The 27316-nt window shown below is 44.2% G+C and overlaps 1 protein-coding gene across 6 annotated transcripts; it reads left to right on the top strand.

The window, feature by feature from the left end:
* The first annotated feature begins 671 nt into the window (after positions 1 to 671).
* SCN3B (sodium voltage-gated channel beta subunit 3) lies at positions 672 to 26442 on the top strand. Of its 6 annotated transcripts, none has more exons than XM_070625132.1 (7): positions 672 to 731; positions 2924 to 3003; positions 10451 to 10614; positions 13257 to 13482; positions 17511 to 17649; positions 21919 to 22004; positions 22378 to 26442. In XM_070625132.1, the coding sequence occupies exons 2-6, from the start codon at positions 2949 to 2951 to the stop codon at positions 21980 to 21982; spliced, it is 648 nt and encodes a 215-aa protein (XP_070481233.1). In that variant the 5' UTR covers positions 672 to 731; positions 2924 to 2948; the 3' UTR covers positions 21983 to 22004; positions 22378 to 26442. The 6 variants fall into 6 exon arrangements, with proteins under 6 accessions (XP_070481233.1, XP_070481232.1, XP_070481231.1 ...); XM_070625130.1 differs by lacking the exon at positions 672 to 731 and adding an exon at positions 1794 to 2048; XM_070625129.1 differs by lacking the exon at positions 672 to 731 and adding an exon at positions 2040 to 2500.
* Positions 26443 to 27316: the final 874 nt, after the last annotated feature.

Below are 27316 nucleotides of genomic sequence, written 5' to 3'. Positions count from 1 at the left end.
CTTTGGAATGGTTTGAAATATGTTGCTGAAAATCTGTTTCTATGTAAATGTAAGCCACTGATCTTACTTCTTTTCTCTGGATTGTTATAAATCTAATTCCTCTCACATATACCCTTTGTTTTAAATTTGCAGAATGTGTCATGCTATAAATATGGAAAACAGGAAGATACGTTTTGGCATTTATTTGTGATTGAGCAACCACACCAAGGAAGTCTAATTAGCGGTTCATTGTCAAGGTAGACCGAGGTCTCTAAAACCGTGCCAAAGGACTCTTCTTTGTTTTTTTCCTATCCATTTTTTAAAAAATCTATGTTTGGCCCAAGTCATGACGAGCCTAGAGATGAAACAAAGCAAAAGAGGAGAGATATGTTGAATGATTGAATCTAGATTCAATAAAAATATTAACAAGATATGGTAAATTTGTTGAAACAAATAAATTTTTAACAGCAATAAGTGCAGAGTTTCATAAAAATTTTTCCAAAATTCCCTATATAAGTACAAAATGACTCTGCAATAGGTCAAGTAAAAAATGCTTGAAGATTTTAACTGACTATAAGCTTATTATGAGTGAGATATGGCTGTAAATGCATTTGAATAGACACACCCTCCAAAGCAAATGTGGCCGTAATTCCCCTGGATTTACGCTGGGCCCACCACACAGAGAACATCAGTTCCTGTTCCGGATTTCACTTTCAGAATCATGCTGAGAAACTAAAAATCCTCCTGAGAAAGTGAGCAGGGCGGTTAAGGGTTGGAAACTACTAGGAAATACGCTGAAAGAAACTTAGGAAGCTTAGCCTCAAACAAAAAAGTCTTAGGGGTGGGGGGGGAAGCATAGCTCTTTTAAGGAAAGCAGATTGAGGAGCACTGAACGGAGTTTGGGGAGGGAAGAGGAGTGTGCAGAACTCGAGTATAAAGCACTTCCTTAAACAACAGAAGGAATTGACTTGTGAAGTAGTAAGCTCTCATCTTTGACGAAGGTCAAGCCTGTTCATAGGAATGTTCTTGGGGGATTTATGAATTGGAAAGGAGGTTGAATTAAGTCCATTTTAACTTCTCATCCAAATCTAATACACTATGCTTCAAGGGCTGGTCTTCAAAACGACACAGAGCTTATGGCCTGGCGGCTCCCTGCCCGGGAAGAGGATCCTGTCTGGGGGACATTCTGTTGCTCTGTGATACGTTAGGAGGGAGAATTTCCTGCATACGGTTCACTTACAGTCAGCTGCTACTCTGCCAGTTCTTTTTTGGAATATCAGTGTCAAACTTCCCCTTTTGGAAAGAGCACAAGGGGATGAGAAGACGAGGGGAGAGAGGTTCTGGTATTAATCTTTCACTTCAGTTCCAGGCATTCCTAATCTGTTATGTCAATTTGAGTTTATAACTGGATTTAAAGGTTCAGGTTTCCCTTCCAGAGATGGGGGTGGGGGCACCGAAACAGCTGCTAGGACTAGGGAGTGGCTGATAGCTGGAAGAAGCCAAACCACAATCTATCAGCTTTAAACTTAAAAAAAAAAAAAGTGACCAGAGCAAGAGGGAGTTCCCCCACCCTCTACATCATTTGCGCTGACCTTTGGATCACCTCACTGAGTGAGGAGGTGAAGACGGAACAGGTGCGCCTCACCGCTACGGCGCTTCTCCTAAACAGGGATTGTCTTGCTGCGTTCAGTGTGCCTGGGACAAATTAATCAAGGCTAGACAAAGGATAGACTGGGAGGACAGGAGGGTATAGGGTTGGGGGAGAGAAGCCGGGAGCCATGTACATTGTACATTGCAGATTACATCATTGCCTGAAAGACATTTGGCCCTCCCCTTCCCGGAGCTGGAAGCGAGCTTGTCTGTGCGGGAGCAGGAGTGGGGTTGTCTGGAGAGTGTGAATTGGTGGGAGGTGTGACCGTGCTGGTGAGAGAGGTGGAGATGTGAAAGGGAGACCTGGAGACAAGCAGCGAACAGAGAAATCGCGGGGGCTGGAGGTGTTTGCGCGGTTGCGAGCTCCGCCCCCTGCTCAGCGCCTTGTAGGGCCCTGGGAGGGGCACGCCTGTTTGGAGGTGGGGAGTGTGTGCACGGGGGGGTGGGTCCGTGGTGGCGGTGGGGGTGGAGAGCCGCCTGCGCATGTCAAGGCTGACTGAGCATACACGGTCAGGGGGCCCTGGAGAAGGGCAGCCAGTCGCCCGCCACCCAGGGTCCGGGCCCCGGCACGATCCGGGGGCGAGCTCCAGGGAAGGACCCACTCTCCCTACCGCACTCCACCCCCCCACCTCTGAGACTATCGGGCAAACAGAAGCTTCTGCCTCCTCCTCGGTCCCTCTGGACCTCTCCGGGGAGCCGAGGGCGGGTGTGGACGGCACCAGGGTGGAACGAATTTTGTAGCTCAGACTGGCGGCCCCGCTGGCTTCGGGAGTGGGGACACGCCCAGCTGGAGAAGCTGGTCACGGCGGATGAAGCCGGAGCTCTCGGGTCTTGGTGGATCCTGGTCGGAGCGTAGCTGTTCCTAGGGGAGGTGAGGGGTGGATCAGCATGGAACCTTTCGACAGCCCTGCAGCCTAGAGCCAGCCGTGCTGCTTACTTCCGAGCTGAGCTTTCTCCGAGGCGCAAACAGGAGAACCAGCCGTGCAACTGGAATTTGAAGTTCCGGGGTGGGCGGGGAAGGTACTGTCCGTGGTGCTGAGCCGGATCCCAGCAACCGGCTCCGGGGAGAGCGCGAAGCCGCTGATCCGCTCCCTCGAATTGGGGCGGTCGGCTAGGGTAGCTTGAAGCTGAAACCCTCGCCCAGCTCAAAAAGCCTGCAGAGCCTCCCCAGTCACCGGCGCTTGGCCCTTATTTCAGTCAGAAAATCGCCCCCTTGGGGCAGTTCGTCCCAAAGGGTTTCCTCGAAAGTGCCTGAGAGGGCGCAGTTCTTGACCGAGGGAATCTCTCTGTTTAGCCGTGGAAGCCACCCGCTGAAAAAGATGCCTGCCTTCAACAGATTGTTTCCCCTGGCTTCCCTCGTGCTCATCTTCTGGGGTAAGTACCAGCACCCTGCCATGATAGATGCAGATAACAGTAATAATGCTAACAATGATAACACTTATTGATGTCGTTGATAACAAAAAGGAGCCCTGGTTGGCTGCCCTCTGTGCATGTCTGCCAGACATGGAGATCCATAAGGGGTTCCATGGGAGCTGGGATTTTAAGATTGGAAAAACAGCTCCGCACTCTCCTGCTGCTTTATTCTTGAACCTCCACTGGTGGTTTTTCCACCCTTCCTCCCATTTCCTATTAATTCCAAAGTATTTTTTTTTTCCATTTCCCTTTGCTGAAAGGGAATGCAGTCACATTGGTTATAAAAAATCTCGGTTGCAGTTACATTTCATTTCTCAGTGAGGAGTCAGTGGGTCTTCAAATTAATTTCTATATATTACAAAAAAGCCGGATGCATGCATTTTGACAGTGAAAATACTTTAATTGTTGACCCATCTGTTTATTTTGGTACGGAAAACAGGTTTCAGCCATTTGTACCTAGGTATTAGACAAACAGGCACCTGGGAATTGCATCTTTCTTCTTTTTTGCGAACATGTGGAGCTAAGGCGTTTTGGTGTTTGGGGAGCTGGATTTTTTGCTTTCAAAAATGAACAGGTTCTTGCTTGTCTGCTGTGAGGGAATGAGGTGACCTTTTCTCTCCAAATAAGAGAGTCCTGCACTTGCAACAGTAAGGCTAAGCAGAGCTGTGCCAGAGATGGGCTTGGAGTGGGGTGCCTGCAAGTGTGTAGAGCAAGTCAATGAGTTTACATGATAACATCGAATATATGATTGAGAGAATGCTTTACTGTGTCAATGTATGCTTCAGTGTTTGAATGTGTGCTAGTGTATGTCTGAGCATGTTAGTATGGGCATCTGAATGGATTGGCAAGGATGTAGTTGTGTGTGTGTGTGTGTGTGTTTGTGTGTGTATGGTTGTTGTGTAATTCTGGGCATCTCTGCCTTGGTAACTCTGATTAGATCCTCAGGTGAAATATAGGCACTCTTCAGCTGATATATTGCTTTACATGATCTCAGCAACCTTCCTCCATGCTAAAAATCAATAACCAGGATAATTAGATGTGATTGTGCCCACTTTCCCTGTTAAAACTAGGCATGTGGGATAATGCTCCCATGATTACTTGAAACCCATTCTGCCTGTGCAGTTGTGGACATGCTGATGGGAATTGCCTCTTTGCCTTAGTATCACTTTATTAAGCCTCCAGGACTAACTCTGGCAGCCAGCATTATCTGGGTTTTGCATGTGACTAGAAGCAAAGCCAAGCTTCCTGTTGAACAAAATGCCGGGACATGGGCCAGGAAGGACAAAGAGAGAGAGTAATGCCAGTCCCAAGGGCAGACTCCCCACCATCCATTCCCAGTAGAGTAGACCAGACCTGAAGATGAAGCCGACATTGTAGGTTGTCAATGATGTCACCTGCCTTGAAAATTTAACGCTGGGATTTCCTCAGGGGAGGCTAAGACTAGGGACATGAGGCTTCAGAGAGATTAGTCTGGCTGGATAAGAAAGAGTTGGGGTAAAGCAATGGGAGACAAAGTTGTGGAGGAAGGTTGGGGTGAGATTCTACAGAGCCTTTCTCCCCAAACCCTAATTTAAGTTTTCAGCATCTCTGCCTGAATCCCAGTGGAGGGGGAGAGCATGCTATACTCCAAGGACCTTTTGACTAGGACTTACAAAACCTGGATTGGAGTCTTAGCTCTGCCAATAGCTTACTATGTAACAACCTTACAGTACCTGGTTCCTCATATCCAAAGTTTGGAAGTTGGGCCAGATGACCTGTAACATCCTTTTCAGCTCCACAACTGAAGAATAGGGAAATATTTACAGAATATTGCTAAAATTGGCAGAGTGTCCATTCTACCCCTTCCCCAAAAAACCTTTGGAAGAAGTCTGTACATTACCCCTATCTTTCCTCATTCTCAGCTTCTCTGTAACCTGAACATTGGTTCACCAAACTGAGAAGCTGCAGAGGGAAGGAGAGACGGTTCAGGAAGCCTGGCCATTAAATGTAAGATAAAGGGCCTCACTTCACAAATATAATTTCATTTTATTTGCATGTAATTCTAGTATTGGAAAGCACTTAGCTCTCCAATACTAGCTTTCTCCCTTCCCAAGCTGATTTTTCACATGATACAAATATGAATGGAAAGAACATATTCCATTCTTCTATGTTTTTAAATTTATTTACTGTTTTTGAGGAAGATTAGCCCTGAGCTAACATCTGCCACCAATCCTCCTCTTTTTGCTGAGGAAGACTGGCCCTAAGCTGACATTATGCCCATCTTCCTCTACTTTATATGTGGGACGCCTACCACAGCATGGCTTGCCAAGCAGTGCCACGTCTGCACGGGGATGCAAACCAGCAAACCCCGGGGCGCCAAAGCAGAATGTGCACACTGAACTGCTGCGCCACTGGGCTGGCCCCATTCTTTTATTTTCTACGTGTATTGAAAAAACTTCCATTATTCCCTTTAACAAAGTGTATGATAAGAATAATAATAAAAACCTTACTCTTGCCTGGTGCTTTACAGTTTACAAAGCAATTTTCAATCCATTACTTCTTCTGGTCCCCATATCAATCCTGTGGGAGTTGCCAGGGGAAGAAGTATTATTTCCAATTTAGAGAATGAGGAAATGAGCTCAGGGAGGGGAAAGGACTTGCTACAGGACTCTTGTCTCCTGATTTCAGCCTTCCAGTGCTGATTCCAGCACGTCTGATGGACACATGTACTGCTATGCAGGATTGCCTGATTGGCATCAGTCCGCTTATCCCTCTCCTGAGCCACCCTCCCACCCCTCCCCCATGCCATTACCTTTCCTGGGCCTCACTCATCTTTCAGCTCTTAGTGTCTTCTCTGTACTTCCTCTCCAGCTCTACTCTCCCAGATGTCTGCTGTGTTGGGGAATGTTTCCCTCTCTTCTCCGACTCGCCCATCTTGCATCCCATTCTTTTAAGGCTCTGCTAGGTGACTGTCTAATCTCATAGACCAAGTCATTTCAGCGTTTTAATATTTGAAAATAACTTCATTTATAGTCCCCTTTTGGAAAGTTTCTACAGTCTAGTCAAAGCCTTTATTATGTTAACACAAAAGAAAGCATTCTAGAGCAAGCTTAGGAGGGGCAATATAGCAATGCCCAAAGAAGAAAAAGATTTGGGGTATTAGAGGAGTTGGTTCAATACACATTACTATCCACCTCATAATAGATTGATGCTATTCCTTAGTTAAATATAATCATCGTTAATACCTCATATTCTTCATTCTCATAAGTTTCTTCATTATTACTATGGACATTGAAGAGGAGACCAAAGGTCAAATGATTTGGCCGAAATTATTCCAGGAGTTTATTATTTACAGTCAGCAATGTGGGTTGAATACCTACCATATGTGCAACCTTTTCTTGGATATCTAGAGAATTTCCTAGAAAGAGAGGCAGTGGTATACTGGAGATTCTTAGGGCAGAGAAATAGACTTCACTTCTTGATGGAAGGAGCAGCAAGTCATATTGCAAAGGACAAGTAAACAGAGACGAGAGGATTTTGTGGCCATTTTGCAGTGTACTATCCAGAACCTCATAAGCAGAGTTCTTATGCCTTGAAACTGGACTTTGGCCGGGAGAAGGGAATCTGTGGGACTTGCTCTCTGATGATATCTTGGATTATTATCATCTCAGGTGCAACTCAGGAAAAAGAGAGGCTGCCATGCCATATTCACCATCCTGACTGCATACATTCTGTGCCCCCTCCTTTAACTATAAATGAACGAACCGTGTCCTATATCAAGACTAACTCACCTACTTGTTCACTAGATCACACCACCTCTTACCTCTTCAAGGATGTTAGTCCAGCAAATGATTCCTTTTCAAACCCCAACAGCTCACTACCACCTTCATCCAAGCAAAACCAATGAACCATCTCTCAGTCTGATCACTGTACCAACCTCTTAACTGTCCTCTTTGCTTCCACCCCTGTCTTTCCTCACCTCTACAGTTCATTCTCAACATGGCAGTCAGATCATGTAATTTTGTATAAATCATATCATTCTTCCATTCAGAACACTCCAGTGCTCCCCAAGTCACTCCAAGCAAACGCCAGAGTTCTAATCATGGCTTACAAGACTAGCCATGATGTGGTCCTAGCTTCTCTCTCCTACCTTGTCTCCTTCTATTCTTGCTTTGTTCCCTATACTTTATTATGTTCTTTGCTTTCAACAAACACACTGTCACCCTTGGACCCTTGAGTTGCATTTCCTCTGTTCAGCACATCTTCACACAGTTATTCATAAATTTTCTCCCTCATTTCTTTCCTTGAGTGCCTGCTTGATGTCGTCTTCTCAGTGAGGCTTTCTCCAATCATCCTATGCACTCTCTATCTCCTCTATACTCTGTTTTGTTTTTTTCTCATAGCACTTATGACAATTTAGTGTTGCTTATCTTCTCCTCCCTCCACTGGAATGTAGACTCCATCAGAGCTACAGAATGTATGGTTTCTGTTTTGTTCCCTGTTGTATTCTTAATGTCTAGAACAGTGCCTGGCATACAGTAAGCACTCAATGTATTTGTTGAATAAATGAATAAATAAATTAAGGATAAAAATAACATTACCAAAGTGATATTTATACAAAGTATGTTCATATAAATTATTCCATAGGATTCTCATGACAAATCTATTAGATATTATTTTCAGCATTTTGTTGATGAATAAACTGAATCTCAGAGAGGTTAAATAGTAGGTCTTCAGCTGCCAAATACCGTCTTCATCCTGCCTCTATAACTGTAACTGTACATTCTTTGGTACATCTTACTATTCTGCTTTTGAAGTCATCATTATTGAACTAACTTATCTTTATTGTGTGTCATTAAATATGAATGTGCCACAAGGCTCTCTGCTACACAGAGTTTTCAATGCACACTCGCTACACCTTTATCCACTCCAAACTTTTGTACAGACCATGTCTTCTTCTTCTTCCTCTTTTTTTTTCACCAGACCTATAATCAAGACTTCAAACTCACCCCTGCTGATCAGTTCTCCCTAGTTGTGGACTCTCTCTCCATTAAAGTGATGGTCCATATGCAGAAGCAGGAGACCCTCTTGCAAACTGCGCAATAAGACAGCCCCAGGTTGCCTGAGAGTTTTAAAGCCAATTAAATTTATTTTACCTTGATATTTTAAACTTTATCATTGTGCCACTAGTTTTTAAACTCTGTGTTTAAAAATAAAATTTGTTGGGCCAGCCCCATGGCGCAGCAGTTAAGTGCACGAGTTCCACTTTGGTGGCCCGGGGTTCACCGGTTTGGATCCCAGGTGCGGACATGGCACTGCTTGGCAAGCCATACTGTGGTAGGCGTCCCACATATAAAGTAGAGGAAGATGGGCATGGATGTTAGCTCAGGGCCAGTCTTCCTCAGCAAAAAGAGGAGGATTGGCGGCAGATGTTAGTTCAAGGCTAATCTTCCTCAAAAATAAATAAATAAATAAATAAACAAACAAATAAATAAATAAATAGATAAATAAAAATAAAATAAAATTTGTTGCCTTCTCAGTCAGTCAAATACAATATTTCTTTTGACTCAAAATTAGTCAGTCTCATTTTAAGCTCTAAATTAAGCTTTTCTCTGCTTTTAGAAAGAATTTTCTGCCAGTAGATAAACAGACTGACCATTTACATTGGACTAGTTTTTATTTTTTAATTTTTTTGGTGAGGAAGACTGACACAGATGTTAGCTCAGTGACAATCTTCCTCCAGCAAAAAAAAGCAAGATTGGCCATGAGCTAATATCTGTTGCCAGTCTTCTCCTATTTTGTATGTGGGATGCTGCCACAGCAGGGCTTGATGAGTGGTTTGTAGGTCTGCACCCCAGATCTGAACCCATGAAACCCAGGCTGCCAAAGCGGAGTACGCGAACTTAACCAGTGGGCCAGCCCCTGGACTAGTTTTTAAATGGCAATGTGTATTTTTCCTTTTTTAGGGGTTCTCTTTTTATTATTAACTCATGAGAAGGTAGCATCAGAAGTGGCCTTAGAAGTCCTAGTTCAAGAATCCTTAGCGGTCATCTCGCTTTTGAATCTTTCAGACAATGAGGTGTAAACTCTCTTACCGAATAGTGTTTTGCATTTGTGAATAATGAGCACCAGAAAATTCTTTTACTTTTTTTTTTAATTCAACTAAACTTACTTTCTTGTAACTTTTGGAGTTAGAATCTATTTTCTCTTTCACAGGGCAGCCTTCAAATATTTGAAAACAGATAAGCTCTGTTTCCAAGCTAGACACCCCTAGTCCTCCTGTTTGTTCCTCACCACACCAGTCCCCATCTTGTCCCCCTCTGGGCATGTGCTCATTGCACAACTTCCTTTTGTAAAATGTGACACCCTGAACTGATCATAATAGTCCAGATTTGTTCTGAACAGTGCAGAGGAACTGTTCCTCCTTCGTTCTGCACATTGTACATCTGTTAATACAGCCCACATTTGCTCTTGCTTTGCTGGCAGCTATGTCTCACTTTTGGCTCGCTCAGAATTTGCAGTTTGATATATTTGCCTTTTTAATGGGCCATAAGTTTCTAGAGGGCAGGAATTATAAATGCAGACCTCCGTGTGGCATGCAAGGTGTCCCGCAGTCTGCTGTCTCTCCAGATTTTAACTTTGCCTCTCTCTACTCCTCTGCACAAGGCATTGCTCCAGCCCAGTGGTCATCTCACTGCTGCTCTGTCCTCCACTGTGCATCAAAACTACGTACATTTTTCGTAAAATACAGATAGAACAACTCTCCCTGGCTTTAAAACATTTGACCCCTCGTATTGTGAAGGACATACAGAGCTTGTCACAACCTGGGTCCTATCTACATTCCTAGCCTCCAGTCTCACATCCTTCTCTTCGTCTTTTCCCAGCCCAACCAGGAATAATTGCCCCTCCTCTGGGAACAGAGGTCACTCGCCATGGTCTGGTTTGATGATACTAAAGAGGATGTGTTCTCTGCTAGACAATAAATGCCTTTAGGGTGTGGTTAGTGTTTTGTTCATCTTTGTGTCTCAGCCTAGCATCAGGCCTGGCATACAGTAGACTTCAGTGGATGTTGGTTGAATGAAGGGGCACATGGATGGTTAGTGGACGGAGGCATGTGTGCCCTGTCTCCCACCTAGACTCTAAGTCTTCGAGGTCAGGGCTGCACCACATCCCCACTGCTTTCCCGGGGCTTTCAGTCAATTCTGGGCCATCCAGGCCTCCTCTACCCCACTCCCTCCCTGTTCTGAGCATGGATACTCAGGGCACAAGCGTGAAGGTATACACACGTGTACATGCTATTTTCAAGTTTGTCTCATGATTCTTCCTTCTTTGTCTCTTCTCCCTTCTTCCTTGTTCTCCAATGCCTCTTTCCTGGTGTCCTCCTCCCCAATACCTCCTGTTCCCTCCCTGTCATCCGACCTCTCTCCAGCCCATGTCTGCTTCCCCGTGTGTGTCGAAGTGCCCTCGGAGACGGAGGCCGTTCAGGGCAACCCCATGAAGCTGCGCTGCATCTCCTGCATGAAGAGGGAGGAGGTGGAGGCCACCACGGTGGTGGAATGGTTCTACAGGCCTGAGGGCGGTAAAGATTTCCTTGTATGTCTGACTGCTGACTCTGGCCTTTCTTTTGCTGGCCTCTGCTGTTTTGTGCCTGGCTCCCCAGAGTCTGGGGAATGGTGATCTGACAAACACTGGCTCTTTCTCTTCAAAGCACTGACAGCTCCTCAGCAGACAACTGACAGCCTTAGTTTAGCCCAGCCTCTGTGAAAGGAAGGGCGCCTGGCCAGCTACCAGCATTCCTGGTTATAAGCAGAGGAAGGCGGAGAAAGATAAATAGTATTTGGAGCCTAGTGTGTGCCAGTTACCCAACCAGGCACTTAGCAGGTGTTTTCATTTCATCTTCCATACCATCCTCTTGGGTGGATTAAATTAGTGAAAATGGAAATAACACTAAGCATCATTATATGAGATAACACAGATTAGCTTATTCAACTCTCACAATCCCAGTGAAATAAGAATGACAGGGATGACCACGGCTGATATTCAACTGGTACATGCAGGACAGCCACATCAGTGGGTAAAATTTTAAATATTCTATAGTGGACACTTGCTGTGCCAGGCCTCCCAAGTGGCCCCACCACCATCCTTCCCACCAGGAGCCCCCAGACTTCCCATGATCTTGGAACTAAAGGATCAGCCCTGACAGAGCAGGGAGCCTCCAAGACTCTGCCCCTGTGCTGTGCAATGTCAGTTCTGATTGGTTGGTGTTGGTACTGAAATGGTCATTACATACTTAGAATACCACCTTGGGGATGACCATTATTCACACCTTCTCTGTCTCTGGAGCCAGGCTGCCTGGGTTTGATTCTTTTCCTTTTTTGAGTAAGATTAGCGCTGAGCTAAAATCTGCTGCCAATCCTCCTCTTTTTTGCTGAGGGAGACTGGCCCTGAGCTAACATCCATGCCCATCTTCCTCTATTTATATGTGGGACCCCTACCACAGCATGGCTTGCCAAGTGGTGCCATGTCCGCACCTGGGATCTGAACCAGCCAACCCGAGGCCACCGAAGCGGAACGTATGCACCTCACTGCTGTGCCACCGAGCCAGCCCCAAGGGTTTGATTCTTGACTCCACTACTTACTAGCTATGTGTCTTGGACAAATTACTTAACCACTCTGTGCCTCAGTTCCCTCATCTCTAAAATGGGAATATAAACCATAGCTACCTCATAAAGTTGTTAATATTTAATGCATTTAGTAGTCTAGTTCTGGAATATAGGAAGCTCTATATAAATAAGTGTTGCTAGAGAAAAGATAAATATACATAAAGGAGGCAACTGAGGCTCAAAGAGTTACGTTAGTAAGAGAGCTTGGCTTGAATCAGGTGGTCTGACAGCAGATACAAAGCCCTTTGTACTGTACCACTTTGCCTTCCTGGAGGCAAGTTTCTCCTCCAAGACTTTAATGGAGACGACAGCAGTGTGAAATTGAGTTTTGCTTGCTCTTCTGTCTAGCTTTCCTAAAACTGAACTCATTTCCAACTCTAAGCTGTATGGGCCATTCTGATGTAGGTTTGCCCCAATCAGCTGCCAGAACTGGAACCAGTAGACCTCCAGCGCCTGGCTCAGGGCCGACCATGACTGAGGCTAGTCCCCAGGTTTCAGGAACCTGGATGTCTTGGCCAGATGTGAAAGCCCCGTGGGCCTCAGGCCTGGTCTTGTGTCAGCTGCCTACTCTGCTCCCAGGCCTGCCCAAAGTGAGGAGAAGGTGGCTCAGAGGAAGGAGGAGAAACTTATGAAATTGTGGTGGAAATACAGAGCAATGCCAATGAAAACACTTGTGAAGATGGAAATGTTCCATATTTGTGCTGTCCAATACAGTAGCCACTAGCCACATGTGGCTGTTGAACACTTGAAATGTGGCTAGTGCAACTGAGGAGCTGAATGTTACATTTTATTTAATTTCTAGTAATTTAAATTTTAACATAAGTAGCCACACGTGGCAGGTGGAGACGAGCATGGATAGCACAACTGTAGAGGAAAAAAAGGTGTGTCAGAAGGCAGAAGTGTTTGAAAAAAGAAATTTAGAGACCACATTTCGGTTATAATTCAGCTCAAAGCAAAAGACCTGATGTGTGCATGTTGGTTGGCAGCTCTCTGCTCATCTGCAACACCTTAGCACCCCAGTCACCTTCCTGTGGCCTGGCCCAGACTGCCCACATCCCCTCAGTGGGGACCAGCTCAGAGTCCAGGGTTTTCTGATGTCTTCATGGCTAACGAGACTGCCTCTGTTGGTCTCTGAGCCTGGTTTTCTCCCTGGCTGCCCCCATGACACATCTTACTCTTTTGCTCTCTCTATTTCCTTCCAATCGTTTCTTTCTCTCAGTTTCCCCACCTGGTCTCTTATATGCTTCACTCACTTTCCTTTGTTCTCCTTCTTTTCATCTCTTTTTTCCTGCCAAGCTTCTTCCTGCCTGCCCCTTTCTGCTTCTCCCCTTGCCATGTCCGTAGGCCCTGGCACCTATTTGCCTTTGTTTGTCTTTCCCTCTCTTTACTCTCTTCCATGCCCTGCTCTGACCCTCCTCATGGCACCCCTATATTCTGAGCTCCTTCTAACTCTGCTGCCTGTCTTCCCTGTCCATGCACGATTCTGTTCCTTTTCTCTGCCCTGTCCCCATCTCGGCTGTCCTACCCTCTCCTCTCTCCTGGCCCTACCCTCCTCTGCTTCTCTACCCGCAGATCTATGAGTATCGGAATGGTCACCAGGAGGTGGAAAGCCCCTTCCAGGGACGCCTGCAGTGGAATGGGAGCAAGGACTTGCAGGACGTGTCCATCACTGTGCTCAACGTCACCCTGAACGACTCTGGCCTCTACACCTGCAATGTGTCCCGGGAGTTTGAGTTTGAGGCACATCGCCCCTTTGTGAAGACCACACGGCTGATCCCCCTCCGAGTCACCGAGGAGGGTGAGGCTGGGCCAAGGGGTCTTTAGGGTGCCCTGCTCTTGGGTGGGGTCCTGGGGGGGCAGTGGGTTTCCACACAAATAAGACTCTTGCAGAGCACAAACATCAATATATTTGGAGTGGTAATATCTAAAAATGTCACCACTGGCTGGTCTTCCTGTAGTGGCCAGCTTCCTGCAAACTGCCTGACCAGCTTGCCTCTCTGTGCCTTTCCTCAAAGCAGAAAGGCCTGGAGATGATAGTAGCATTTCCTGCTCCTGGCCCCTTGACTCTCATCCTTGGAGGAGGAGGACAGCCTCCACGAAGCCTAAAGTTGCCAAAACAACTACGCCTTCTTCTGTGGCCTGTATAGAGTCCCAGACTCAGTGGGCTCAGACAAATCTCATGAGGTTATCTAGAGGTCTACCCTCCTCTCTGTAAGCCACACATACCTCAAATTAGTGGTGCTCAAACTTCGGCAGGCCTCAAAATCCCCTGCAGGACTTCCTGAAACCCAGACTTTCTAATTCTATAGGTGAAGCCTGAGAATCTGCATGTCTAACAAATTGCCAGACAAGGCTGGCACCACGCTTTGAGAACCACGGCTCTAAACCAAAGTTTGACAGTCTTTTGTCTTCTGTCTTCCTCCACAATAATCACACAAGCACCCCTTCCTCTATCTGTGTCATCTCTCATTACATAACCTCATTCTCAACTGGGAGAAGGGGAAATGTTGATTGCTATCCAGTCTTTAGTTTAAAATCTTCAGATACCCACAGCTTGTTTCTTGTTATGGTGGGAAGTCCTTTCATCAACCTAACTCAAGTGTTTCTGTTGCAATCAAGTCCAGGATCTTGAGGGTGAACTTAGAGTCTTCTCATACATTGTTCTTGTTCTGCTTTCAATGGACTCAAAGAACTGTGGCTTCTAGCCCTGTGAAAATGTTCCTTCACAGGTCAGAAGAGTGGTGTATGCATCTCCCTTTGTGTTTTCTCACGCAGGCTAAGTGATGATTCCATTCTACTTAGCCTTTCTCAGACAATCTACTTCCAGCACATTCTTAGCATTATCACTGCCCCAAGATGCAGGACAGTGAACCGGCCATAGCTATGGGGCACGAAAGAAAGAGGTCAAATTAAAGATAGGGTCTTCCTAGAAAAAGATCCCAGGAATCCTGTCCCCCAGGCCACAAGTTTTTGTTTTTTATCATGTGATTGTGATACAATTTATGAAGCCAACTTGAGAGCGAACGACCGAGTAAGATAACGATTCAGACAACATGACAACATGACTAAAACGGAAAGTAGGTCCATTCTGAAAGTGCAGAAGGACTCTCAGGCCACTTGAATCTAGACTTAATGGGCCACTTCCCCTCTCTGAGCCCCTGAGTCTCCTCTTGTGTACAACGAGGGGTCGGACTGGCAGCTCTCTCAGCTATTTTTCTGTTCAGAAGTTCCATTATCCTCTTCTGTTTACACACCTCTCCTCCCTGGGGGAAGGGAGCCTGGTGCCCTCTACCGTTCACCAGCAGGAACTGTTGGCTGGTGACTGCCAGACACTAGGAAGCTGCCTCTGTATCTCCATCTCCTGCTCTCTCTGGCCTTTGCCTCCAGAGATCCTAGAGCAGCCCGTGCAAAGTGTGTCAAAGTCGAGCCAGGCCGCCTGCTGGGCACCAGAGCCAGTCTTGGGTAAGAATAGAAGGAAAATGTTTGCTGTCAGAGCCACAGAGCCTCTTGGGATGATAGGGCTGGAAGGAAGCTTGGCTCATTTAATCCAGGGATTCTGAACAAAGGGCAGGCATCACGCAGGGGGCTTTCCTTCAGTGTAGACGTCTCCATCCACTTATCTGGGTGTGAGTTCAGAAGGCTGGGTGAGGTGAGGTAAGTGTAAGTTAAAATGACTTCCCAGTGATTGGAGGGTGCAGTCCTGGTGCCCTTCATTTTGTGGCTGGGAAGACAGAGCTCTGGAAGAGTGAGGGCCTTGCCTAGAGACATGAAGCAAATTAGCACCAGAAGCAGGACCGCAATCCAGATCTTTGGCCTCTCAGGCTAGCTCTATTTCCATGGCATCTTTTCCTTCTACCACCATCCCACTACCTGCCACCTTTTCTTTCTTTTTTTTCCTCTGTGATCCCTTAGCAGCCCCCTCACACATCCTCACTGCTCTCATATTGCTCAGAGCTACACACTCCACCGTGACAGAGCCCACTGCATCTCCTCCATTCCTGTGGTCCCAGAGAATCTCCCTGGTTTTCTTCATTCAGACTAGACTTGTTCTGGTTTAGGCTTTCACCTCCTGGCTCTAAGACAGAAATCCAAGGCTCCTCACCTAGAGGTGACTGAAAATACTGAGGATAGCTTCCTGTGTTACTGCTTCTGGGCTACCGCATTTAAAAAGAGAGTGTGCTTTAAGCCGAGCACACCACGAATCAGGTAGAAGCAAGCCCATGAGAAGATATTTGATGTGTGTGGCATTGTCCTGTGCCTCAAGCTCCGTCTGTGACCTTCAGCTAGGGAACCTGGATGATCATGGAGCCCTTGGACTGCTTCCCTGAGCTGAGGGTTATGGCTGTGGCTATGCTGGGCTTTTAATGAGCCAGGCCTTAGGAATGACTTGGGCCCTATGAATAGCCGAGGACCATGAATCTAATTTGCTGGTGGGAACTAGCAAGGGGAGACGTGGCTGCAACTGCCTTCCTACTAGGAAGGAATATATAGCAGGACATTTACCATGTGTCATCTTTCGATTGTCATTTTTGTTGATCATGAAACAACAAAGATCAATATTTATTTATATTCATTCATTCAACAAATATTTATTACTCTGAGTACTTCAAATATTCCAACATTAGACAACAGGCTGATAATTCAGAAATAAATGATATATGTTCTCAATAAGCACATAGCAGAGAAGAGTGATAAACACATCCCAATACAACCTGAGACGTGTTATAACGGATGGATGAAAATACTGCAGGAGAAGGATGTGCATAACTCTGCATGAGAAGCTGAGGAAGGTTTCACAAAGGGGGGGGCTTCAGTGGAGTTTGGAAGAATGATCGAGAGGCCGAAAAGCAGGAGGGCATGTTAGGACAGAGGTAGCAGTAGGGTATGAGAAACAATCTAGGGAGAGGAAAAAGGAAGAAGAAATGTCCACAGATTCCAAAACACCAAAGTGTGTATAAGATGAGAAGTTTTGCTGGCCAACTGAATGGAAATGAGATGAGAAAGGCTGGATTATGAATGACCTTACGTGCCGTATTCATAGAGACTGGACTTTATCTTGAGGGCAGCATGGAACACTGAAAGGTTTAAGAGGGGAAATGGCAGGATTAGATCCATGTTTCAGAAGGAGAATGTGAGGAGAGCCTTGTTAATACATGGAATCTTCCAGGACTCATTGCTGTTTGGGTTTGGGATGACCTAGAAGGAAGGTGAACTGGGAAGGTCCCTGCTTCTAATCCACACTAGTAGAGAACATGCCCAGATCACTGGTGGGCTGACTGCACTGGCCCTGTTTCCGATGCTCTCTCCCTAGGGCTACTGCCCTCTGCCCCCCTCCACTCAGAGGACACAGGCAGTTGAACTAAGACTTGTTCCTCACATGTGTGTAGACTTTCACATCTCACAAGATATTCTTAAATACATTAGGTGATGTAATGGTGTGGATTATTATCCTCACTTTACAAATTAAGAAACTGAGTCTCAAATAAGGAAAATGACTATTCGCACACCAGTAGGTAGCACAACTGGGATGCAGCAATACACATAAGCCACTCAGCTCCAGGATTTCTTCTGCTGCTCTATTTCTTCTTCTCCCACCCATCATTCTCCCTCATTCCTCCCTTCAGAGCATCTGAAGAATGTCAGTGAGAAAGCAGGCAGGCAGGAGGGTCAGAGGATATTAAATCTCTTTAACACCTTCTTGAGTTCCTTTAGACCCAGTGCTTATTTAAGCCATACTCAAAAGTAGTCCTCATATATCTCTGACCCCGATGACAGCTCTGGGTTTATTGGACACACACATTCTGAGCCTCACTCTCCTCCTTGCAGCTGGAGAGGACTTCACCTCTGTGGTCTCAGAAATCATGATGTACATTCTCCTGGTCTTCCTCACCTTGTGGCTGCTCATCGAGATGATATATTGCTACAGGAAGGTCTCAAAGGCTGAAGAGGCAGCCCAAGAAAATGCGTAAGTCCAAAGATGCCAAAATAATGATAGCTAGCACCTTCAGAGTACTTGCTCTCGCAGGTGAGATACTGAGCCATTTACATAATCCTCCTCCACTTTCCTCACAACAACGTTTGAGGTAGGCAGCATTAATTTACCCCTTTTCCAAATGAGAAAACTGAGCCTGGGAGAATTTGCCCAAGACCTTTATAAGAGGCAAAGCAAGGTTTGAATCCATGTCTGCTAACTGTTGGCTTGTACTCTTAACCACTAATGCAAAGCCCATCAGCTTCCACCACAATCCCATAAAATTAGCATTATTATGACCATTTTATAGACGCTGAAACAGACTCATGGAGGTTCAGAGGCTTGCTGAGGCCACACAGGTAATGAGAGTACAGGCTAGGATTTGGACCCAAGCCTCTATTTCTAACGTCCAAGCTCTTTCTGTCACACTCAGCTGTTTGCTCTACATACGGAGCTCATCAGGCCCTTTACTAGCTAAGGAGCTCCAAGCAACATGCTCTTCCCACTGGAGCTTGGCAATGATTGAATACCCAGAGTAGGGGCTCTCTTTCAACGTCCAGACTGTACCTCGCCCATTTTTATCAAGGCCCCAGTCACTCGGAAATGAGCACATGTGAGAAATAATGGGACCTGAGAGTCTAAGAGTCCATGGTGGCCTATTATTTGGGGAGAGAAAAGGTAGAAAACAACCCTCACAGATTTACAAGGTTAGCAAAATTTCTGAGGTGATAACCTAAAAACTCCAGGCTATTACCACCTAGAAATGTTTGGTAAAATAAAACCATGATTATGCATGACATCTATGATCTCAGGAAAGGAAAAAATTACAATTGCCAGAGGGCCAGCCTGGTTGCATAGTGGTTAAGTTCATGCATTCCGTTTTGGCAGCCCAGGGTTCACAGGTTCAGATCCCAGGTGTGGACCTACATACTGTTCATCAGGCTGTGCTGTGGTGGCACCCCACATACAAAAAATAGAGGAAGGTTGGCACAGATGTTAGCTGAGAGCCAATCTTCCTCACCAAAAAAAAAAAAAAAAGAAAAAAAAGAAACCAATTACAATTGACCAGATAGAAAGATGGAAAGAATGGTATGCAAGGGGAAGTTCTCATTCCTGGTGACGTAGGTGCTTGGAGAGGAAGTGCCCACACTTGCACAGGCAGTGCCTCACTTGGACAGGAAGTGCCTGCCTATAGAGCTAGTGCCTACAATTGGGTCTGCACAAGAAACAGAGTTGGAACTGAGGCCTCCAGTAGAACCAGCATCCTCAGAGAGCTATAACTCACACAAAGGATAGATCAGAAAATAATCAGTCCACCAGCCCAAGGAAAAGCCGAGGAAACTTATCTATCTTGGCCTGACTCCAAGCAGAAACATAAAAGATTCTTGAGAATCAGAACCACAAGCCTGCTCTCACATCATTTGGGATTTAAATTTATACTACCCACATCGTCCAGGAACCCCTAAGCTGAGAAATTCAAGAAAAAACATTAGTCCCCAGACAGTGATAACTATGTAGAAGCAAATGAAAAGTCATTCTGAAGGGACCCACTTTCAGCTGAGGCTTAACAGGATTCCCCAGATAAAGCACTGCTGAATCTGACTTCACAGGCTGATCCAAAACTAAAAGACACAGCAGGAAACAATCCAGCATGAGCAAGAGAGGTACCAAAGGGCAGGATGAAATCCCAGGACTTTGGACACAAGAAGGACCTGATAGAATATAGGAAATAAGTTTGTTTAAAAGAGTTAAAGCAATAAAAGGAGGAACCCAAGCGTAAGAACAGAGTTAAGTTGCTAAGAAAAAAAGAACAGACAGATTTGAATAGGAATAAAAAAAAAATCTGGAAATGAAAAACATAGTCAATAGGGGCCAGCCCAGTGGCGCAGTGGTTAAGTGTGCACGTTCTGTTTCAGCAGCCTGGGGTTCGCCAGTTCGGATCCCGGGTGTGGACATGACACCGCTTGGCAAGCCATGCTGTGGTAGGTGTCCCACATATAAAATAGAAGAAGATGGGCACAGATGTTAGCTCAGGGCCAGTCTTCCTCAGCAAAAAAAAAAAAAAAAAAAAAGGAGGAAGATTGGCAGCAGTTAACTCAGGGCTAATCTTCCTTAAAAAAGAAAAAAGAAAAATATAGTCAATAAAATTTAAAAGTCAATGGATTTGTTTACCAAAAGATTAGATACTGGTAACCAGAAGATAAATGTAAGGAAGTTATGGAGAATGAAGCACAGAAACATAAAACAATGGAATATCACAAAGAAACATGAAGGAAAAAATGAGAAGATCAATTAGAATAGAACTGAGAAAATGGAAGAGAAACAACATTCAGAGATACAGTGGCTAAAGAAAGGCGTGATTCTTCAGGTTCAGGAAACACAATATGTCCTGAGCAGGATAAATACATATAAATCTAAACCTAAACACCAACCATCTTTAAACTGATAACTGTCAGTTACTAAGACAACCTATGGCAAATAGCATCTGTGTTGCAACTTTAGAAGCATTGCCTACAATATTAGAAACAAGTCAAAGACACCATCTCTCCCTCCTTCTGTTCAATATTGTACTGGAGGTTCTAGGGAGTGTACTAAGTAAATGCAAAGAAAAAAGAGTAAGAATTGGAAAGAAAGAAACTAAATTATCACTAATTACCTCCAATATGATTACCTACACAGGAAACCCAAGGGAATCTATAAACAAACAATTAGAACTAGTAAGAACATTCCACAAGATTGTGGATACAAATCAAAATATCAAAATATAAAAATCACCTATATTCCAGCCAAAAAATTTAGAAAAACATTTAAAACATTTTTTAAAATTTCAATTACAATAGCAACAAATACTCTACAATAGCTGGGAATAAATCTGATAGAAACGAACAAGACCTTTAAAGAGAAAATTACAAAACTTTACTGAAATACTTAAGAAAAGCCAAATAACCAGAGAATAAAACCTCTTAACTAACATGGCAATTCTCTCCCAAATTAATCTGCAAATCCATTGAAATTCCAATCAAAATACCCATTAGATTTTTCAACAAACTTGATAAGCTGATCTATAAAGTCAAATGGAAGGTCAAGGGTCAAACCTGGTTTAAACCAAGGGACAGACAGATAGTAAATATTTCAGGCTTTGCAGGCTTCACAGGCTCTCTGTCCATATCGTTCTTCGGTTTTGTTTCTTTGTTTGCAATCCTTTAAACAAGTAACAAACCTTCTCAGCCCATGGGCCATAGTTTGCCGATTTCAAAGAAAGAACAGTAAGGTTGGGGGAAATGGCTGGTAGGACTTTTCCTGTCAGATATGAAGATTTCTTATAGACCTATTAAAGAGTTTGTGAGACTGACATAGGTATACAACAGGGACAAACAGAACAAAACAGAGAGCCCCTAAATTGATGCTTATATAAAAAATTAATGTGTGACAGAGATGGCAGTACAATCACTGAAGGAAGAATGAACCATCCAGTAAGTGGTGTGGGGACAATTCCTTATCTATACAGAAAAAAAATAAAATTAGATTTCCCATCTCTCTCACTAAACAAAAATAAATTGTGAGCGGATTTAAGGACAAAGTAAAATGTAAAGCTTGAAAATTCTATTAAGGAAATATAAGAGACTATCTTTGGAATGGAGAGGAGTTCTTAAAATACAAAAGGCACAAATCAAAGAGGAAAAAATGATAATTTTGATTACACTATGTGTAAAAATCTTTTGTTCATTACAAGAATCCACAAGCAAAATTTAGAGACAAACAACAGACTGGGAGAAGATATTTCAAGACATGAAACCATCGACCAAAAATCAATGAGAAAGAGACAAATATCCCAGAAGGAAAACTGGCAAAGCAAATGAGCAGTCAAATTACAGAAGTAGAAATCCAAATAGCCTATAAACTTATGAAAAGTTGCTCAGCTGCACCAGTAATGAGCGAAATGAAAGTTAAAGCAGCTATAAAATATAATTTCACTCCCATCAGTTTGGCCAACATTTAATCTAACAATACTAAGTCCTGAGAACAATGTGGGTAAGTGAGAAGACTCATACACTGCTGACGGAAGAAAAATAAAAACACTCTTATTTTTCTAGTCCGCTAAAAGGGCCATTCTAATTTTCTCTTGGGAAACACAGCCACAAGGAAATGCAGAGCTGTTCTGTAGACATCCTTGTTCCTGTGCGCTTGCTCCTTTCCTTTTCTTGTGTTCCCACCTTTGGGTACAAAAGCACTGACTCTCTTCCCCTATCTGTCCTCCTATAGGTCTGACTACCTTGCCATCCCATCAGAGAACAAGGAGAACTCTGCAGTCCCAGTGGAGGAATAGCAGAGAAGGGGTGTGACTTGAGGTGATGTACAGCGAAGGGGAGGAGAAGGTGGATAAGGATTGCAGGTTGTACAAGTGACCTTGTCACCCACAACCAAAGTGACTTTAAATTTGGTCCCTTAGATTAAATTTCTAACCTACCCAGAACCCCCACCCTTGGGGTACTTCTTTAAGCTGATGCCCAAATCACAAAGCTGTGTGTGATGTCAAGCCTTTCAGAAGGCAAATTGCTTTGGCCTGAATGTTGGGGCAACTTGAAGTCCTTACCCATAGTGACAAAAAGTAATTCTCTCACTCCCTCCCTTGTAAGGATCATGGATTTGGTCCAAGATTCTTTGGCTAGGCTGGACTGGGCTGGGCTGGAAATTCTCAGTGAGTTGTTTTATTATTGGTAGGTGGCCTGAACACTGAGGGACCGGATATCCCTGGTTCAATGATGTCAACAACGTCAGGAGGGTGCCCTAAGGGCCACGTCACTTCCCTTCATGCATCCATCCTTCTGTTCATTCATCATACATCCACTCACCTCTGAACTTTCACCTCTGACTTTCTAACTCCATCGGACCTCTACAAACCATAAAACTTTGCCAGAACTGAGGAGCCAACATTTCTACATGGACTCAACCTCACCTAGTCCTAGCTTTCAAGCAAGCAGCTCCCATGCCAACTGGACTTCTTCCCTGTGGTCCAAATGACTTTGTACATGTGCTGGAGGTGGCACACCCCACTGCCCCTAACTGGCTGGAAGTGGCTCATTCTCCATTGCTGCAAGTGAATGGATGTCTTAATGGAAGGAAGCAGGAATGATTAATTCGGGTTAAAGCGAGAGTGTCATGAAGTGGGATTCTTTGAAGTCAGTTTTTCTCAAGTTTCTAGCCCACTTGGCTAGAGCATCAGAGCAAAGCATGCCTTTCTAGGTTCTCCAGTGATAGAAAGTTCACCAGGTATGGACTAAAATGTTCTCTGGAGCTTAGTACTCCAGAGCTAGATCCTGATAGGTCTCTAAGGCCTGGGGTGGACTCAGTCCTTCATGAAGCCAAGGACAGGAGACTTGGGAAGAATTGAAAGCAACTTAAGTAACTCTTAAAAGTCACAGAAAATATTCGTGATCCTATTAGGGGAATGTATGCTCCCTTCCCACAGGAGCACACCGCCTGAGAGAGCTGGGAGGCATTATTTTCCTGTGGGCACTGGAACTGAGATTCCTAAGTTCCTCCTCGTAAAATGTCTGTGGATCAGTATTATTTCTCATTTTATAGGAGGCAGCTGAGACTCAGATGGGGCTCAACTGAGTAAGAGACGTCAGAGGACAAACTGGAGCAGAGATGAGCCTTAGCTGCTGCCCAGTTTACACTTTGGGAGATGGGATAATTTTCTTTTTAAAAAGACTTCGATCCTGAGCTTGACTCTGGCCATGCCTCTTTCACAAGCACAGGTTGAGGTGGATTGCCTGGCTGAGATGAACTCTCATAGATTCAGGTAACTAGAAATTGGCCCAAAAGGCAGAGAGAAGGCCATGAGGGAGACTCGAAGAATTTCCTTAGTGAAAAGATTTGTGAAGCTGAAACATGCTCCAGAAGGAGATTGCATCTGGGAATGACGTTTAAACTAAGAAACATGCATTTTCGTCTGAGAGGGATGGTGAGCGAATGAATAAGTGATAGAGGCAGCACGGGCTAGGTGGCTTCCAAATATCTCACCTGTGAACCCACAACGTCCAGGGTTTTTTTTCCCCTAGATTTTGGGAAAGCAGAGGAACACTGGAAAAATTTTAGTTGATATCTCATGTTTGATTTTAATTGAGTGAGTGGTCCAAGACTGATGTCCTTCAGCACCTAGCGATGAGCGAGGGGAAGGATGCTTTATGAGATGTGAGATGAAAGTGACTGGGATTCAGTGAGAGACATGTCCCTCAGATTTGCGGGAATATATAGGGAAAGATCAGACTCCATTGGCTGTGGCCCCCACCTGACAAACTCATTTTTTCATCTCTTCCATCACTGAGGAAGTACTTGAAACAAGTCCTTGTTCACATAACAAAGAGTCCGATTTTATTGAAGACAATACTTTCAATAAATTCAAGGCTCTTCTTACTGGTAATTTCTCACATAATATCTCTGAAATACGGGACAGAATATAGATCATTCTTCTTACTTTATAATTAGGAAAATAGGTCTGGATTACTGCGAGGTTTTCCCAGTCACATGGCTGGTTGATGGCAGAGCTTGCAGTAGAAGCAACCTCCTTCCTACCACTCCACTTTCCTCTTGGTTCCAGCAGACCATTATCTAACTTGTAATCAACTTTTATCTTTTAAAAAAGCCCAACTCAGATGTTTCCTGAGTGATTTTTAATGAGCTGAATGGTACCTGTCATTTCTCTTACGTATCCTTTACAAGTAACTTCTCTATTATTTTCTTTTAACTTCTGAACTCTTCTCATCTTAATACTTTCATTAGAGCTATGTGGTTTACAGAGCATTTTCATTTCAGTTATCTTATTTCTTCTCCAGAACTAGCCCTGAGATGGATATTACTAATACCCATGTAACAAGTGCAGAAATCAAGGCTGTCTGAGGCTAAGTAACTTTACCAAATCCTAAGTTCACATAGCTGGTAAATGGAGAGCTGGAATCCAGGTCTTCTGACTTCTGGCCCAGTTCTCTTTCCACTTAAACCATAGCTGCTTCCTTTCCTCTCATTTTTTAATGTCCGTCTAATCTTTGTGTCTCTTGCTTGTGCTGAAATGTTCACCATCTTCTCTCATTCCTAATCCCAGCTGACTGCTCCTCTACCACTTTGCTTCTTGGCAGATGCTAGAAATGTGCTTTGAGATCAATCTCATTTTGGTTTTTCCTTTCTAGTTGGTTTGTATATCATTATTTCTCCTGAACTGCGATTAAACTCCTTCCTGGGAGACTTGATCCTGACTATAAATCTACAAGGTACTGTGATCACTCGCCTGCTTCATATCCTCACCCACCTCCCTGTTTCTCCCCATATTCCTACAAAGGACCCAGACTAATGTGCACTGCTCTGGAAGCTTTATCTGGCAAGCTATTCTTTTTAAAGGGCTTAGAAATGTTCTCAAGGGCTATTATCACTTTAGGAACCCCATCTGTTGTCTTGGTGCTGGATATTTCCTATGACTAATCCTCAGTAACACAATTCACTAAAGGCCAAGCTAGGCTGGGTCTGATTTTTCCCTTTCCTACTGCGTAACAGCTGTGAACTTGATTGCTCAACTCAGTTGGTCCTGTAAACACCTTGCCCTACTGACCTTTACTGTCAGCTCAGTCTTGTATCGCAGCCCCAACTCCTGCTTGGAAACACCTTGATAGTGCCAGTCCCTACCCCAATCTTTATTGTCAGTTTGTTTAAAAGCATTATCCTTTAATTTCTCCATCCCCAAACATCCACACGTCCAGCTTTCTGATTCTCTGAGTTTCTGGTTTCTCCTTAGATGACAAACTAGAAATGTTAGTAGGAAAGGAACTTTTTCAAAGCAGGAATATACTGGAAATATGTGTAGAGCAGTGAATGGTTAAGAGAAGACAGTAGCTCCCTCTACTCCCCCCAAAACTACTAGATCAAAAAGCAAAATATACCCATCTCAGAATCTCTGAATCCACTTGACATAAATCAGAGAGAAAAGGCTATGTAACTGCATCTTTACAGGAAGGAGGAGGAGATTTAGACATCTTTCAGAATATTTCTTGGTGCCCCTTTCCCAAGTTAACATGGAAATTGAAAAATAAAAAAAGCTTCCTTCTCACCTCTTTTTGTAAATGAAAAACCCCCAACCCAGTGAATTCACCTAGTCACTGCAAATGTATCTGAATAGTATTTGGTGTGTTCGTTACTCCAATCATCCACTCATTCTACATTTCAGCACCCACTCTTTGTCAAGCACCAATCTACACTCTCAGTGTGCACCATGGTCTTAGGGCTGAAAAACACCATCATCCAAGCCTTTCCTAATCTGTAAAACTCTGTGGTAAATAACTCACGTTGAGTTTTCCCCTCTTACTTGAGTTTACAGTAGCACCCAGTAGACAAGCAACTTAAGCCAACTCTGAGTTGTAGACTAGACTCAACCTCTCTTACAGGCTGGCTAACCCTCAAGGCTGGTAATACTCTTCCCCAGAGTCATCATTTGGCAAGAGCTGCATCTGCTGGGCAGTGTGTGTGATGGGAGGGAGGCCGCTGGAGGACAAGTGCTTGTAGGTCTGTGAAATGCCATCAAACACAATTAGCAAACTCTCACAGTCTTGCAACTGATGGAACTCTTTACCACAATGTCACCTTCATATTGCTTTTTCTTGATTTTCCACAGCCAATCTCTTTCTGAACCCTAGAAATGTTGTTCCTGACCACCCAACCACTTGACAACCTAATGCCTGTATGTAGTGTTTTTCAGTAAATTCCATGTTTGTGTCAATAAAGTGTCTCCAAACACTGCTTGCTCTGGTTTTGCTCTATGTGTCTTCTACATAGACTATGGCTTCTACCTACCTCCCCAGCCAGCATGGATTCCTGAATTCACAACCAGTGAATATACGCCCAGAGAATGACAATCCTCCTCTACCCAAATACAGAGGAATACAAGAGTCGTTTGTGTTCTCAACTGCCTGACATCAAACAAGTTTCCTACCAGGTGGCGAGGGGCTAACTGCAAGGAAGACATAATGAAGGGAGGGGCCACATGGCTCTCAGCTCTACCAGCTTAGGTAACATAAGCCAATAAAGCAAAGCTGTCTCCCAATGTCCATCTTCCTGGAAGTACTAAGGCCCCAAAAAGGAAAAGTGCAACAAGAAATCATCATTGGGATTTACAGTCCACCATAATCTCCTATAGTAACAACAGTACTGATTAATAATGAAACAAAAAATTATCTTAGTATAGTACCAGCCACTATACTAAGAAATACACACTCATATAATAGGTACAGTCATGCATTGCTTAACGATGGGGATACATTCTGAGAAATGCGTCGTTAGGCGATTATTTTGTTGTTGTGCAAACATCACAGAGTGTACCTACACAAACCTAGATGGTATAGCCTACTACACACCTAGGCTATATGATACTAATCTTATGGGACCATCATCATATATGCAGTCTGTTGCTGACTGAAATGTCATTACACAGCACATGATTGTGTGTGTATACATACATACATATATATATATATATATATATATATATATATTTTTTAATCTTTGAAATACTGAGGCTTGGAGTAATGGATGGGGCCCAAGGTGACACAGCTGGTAAATAGCGATGCTGCACTTTGTACTCAGGTCTGATTCCAAAACTTCTTAGCCATTCCCA

This window comes from Equus przewalskii, chromosome 6 (assembly GCF_037783145.1).
Source record: "Equus przewalskii isolate Varuska chromosome 6, EquPr2, whole genome shotgun sequence".
In the NCBI taxonomy this organism is placed as follows: domain Eukaryota; kingdom Metazoa; phylum Chordata; class Mammalia; order Perissodactyla; family Equidae; genus Equus; species Equus przewalskii.
The sequence above is the reverse complement of the archived record's forward strand: the minus strand, read 5'-3'. Positions and strand labels throughout refer to the sequence as shown.

What these genes read in the sequence shown, in the direction of transcription:
- SCN3B (XM_070625132.1), top strand. Translation starts at nt 2,949, where the DNA reads ATGCCTGCCTTCAACAGATTGTTTCCCCTGGCTTCCCTCGTGCTCATC. An exon ending in AGGGCGGTAAAGATTTCCTT is followed by an intron (nt 10,615 to 13,256) that starts GTATGTCTGACT and finishes CTCTACCCGCAG; the next exon opens with ATCTATGAGTATCGGAATGG. An exon ending in CCTCCGAGTCACCGAGGAGG is followed by an intron (nt 13,483 to 17,510) that starts GTGAGGCTGGGC and finishes TCCTCCTTGCAG; the next exon opens with CTGGAGAGGACTTCACCTCT.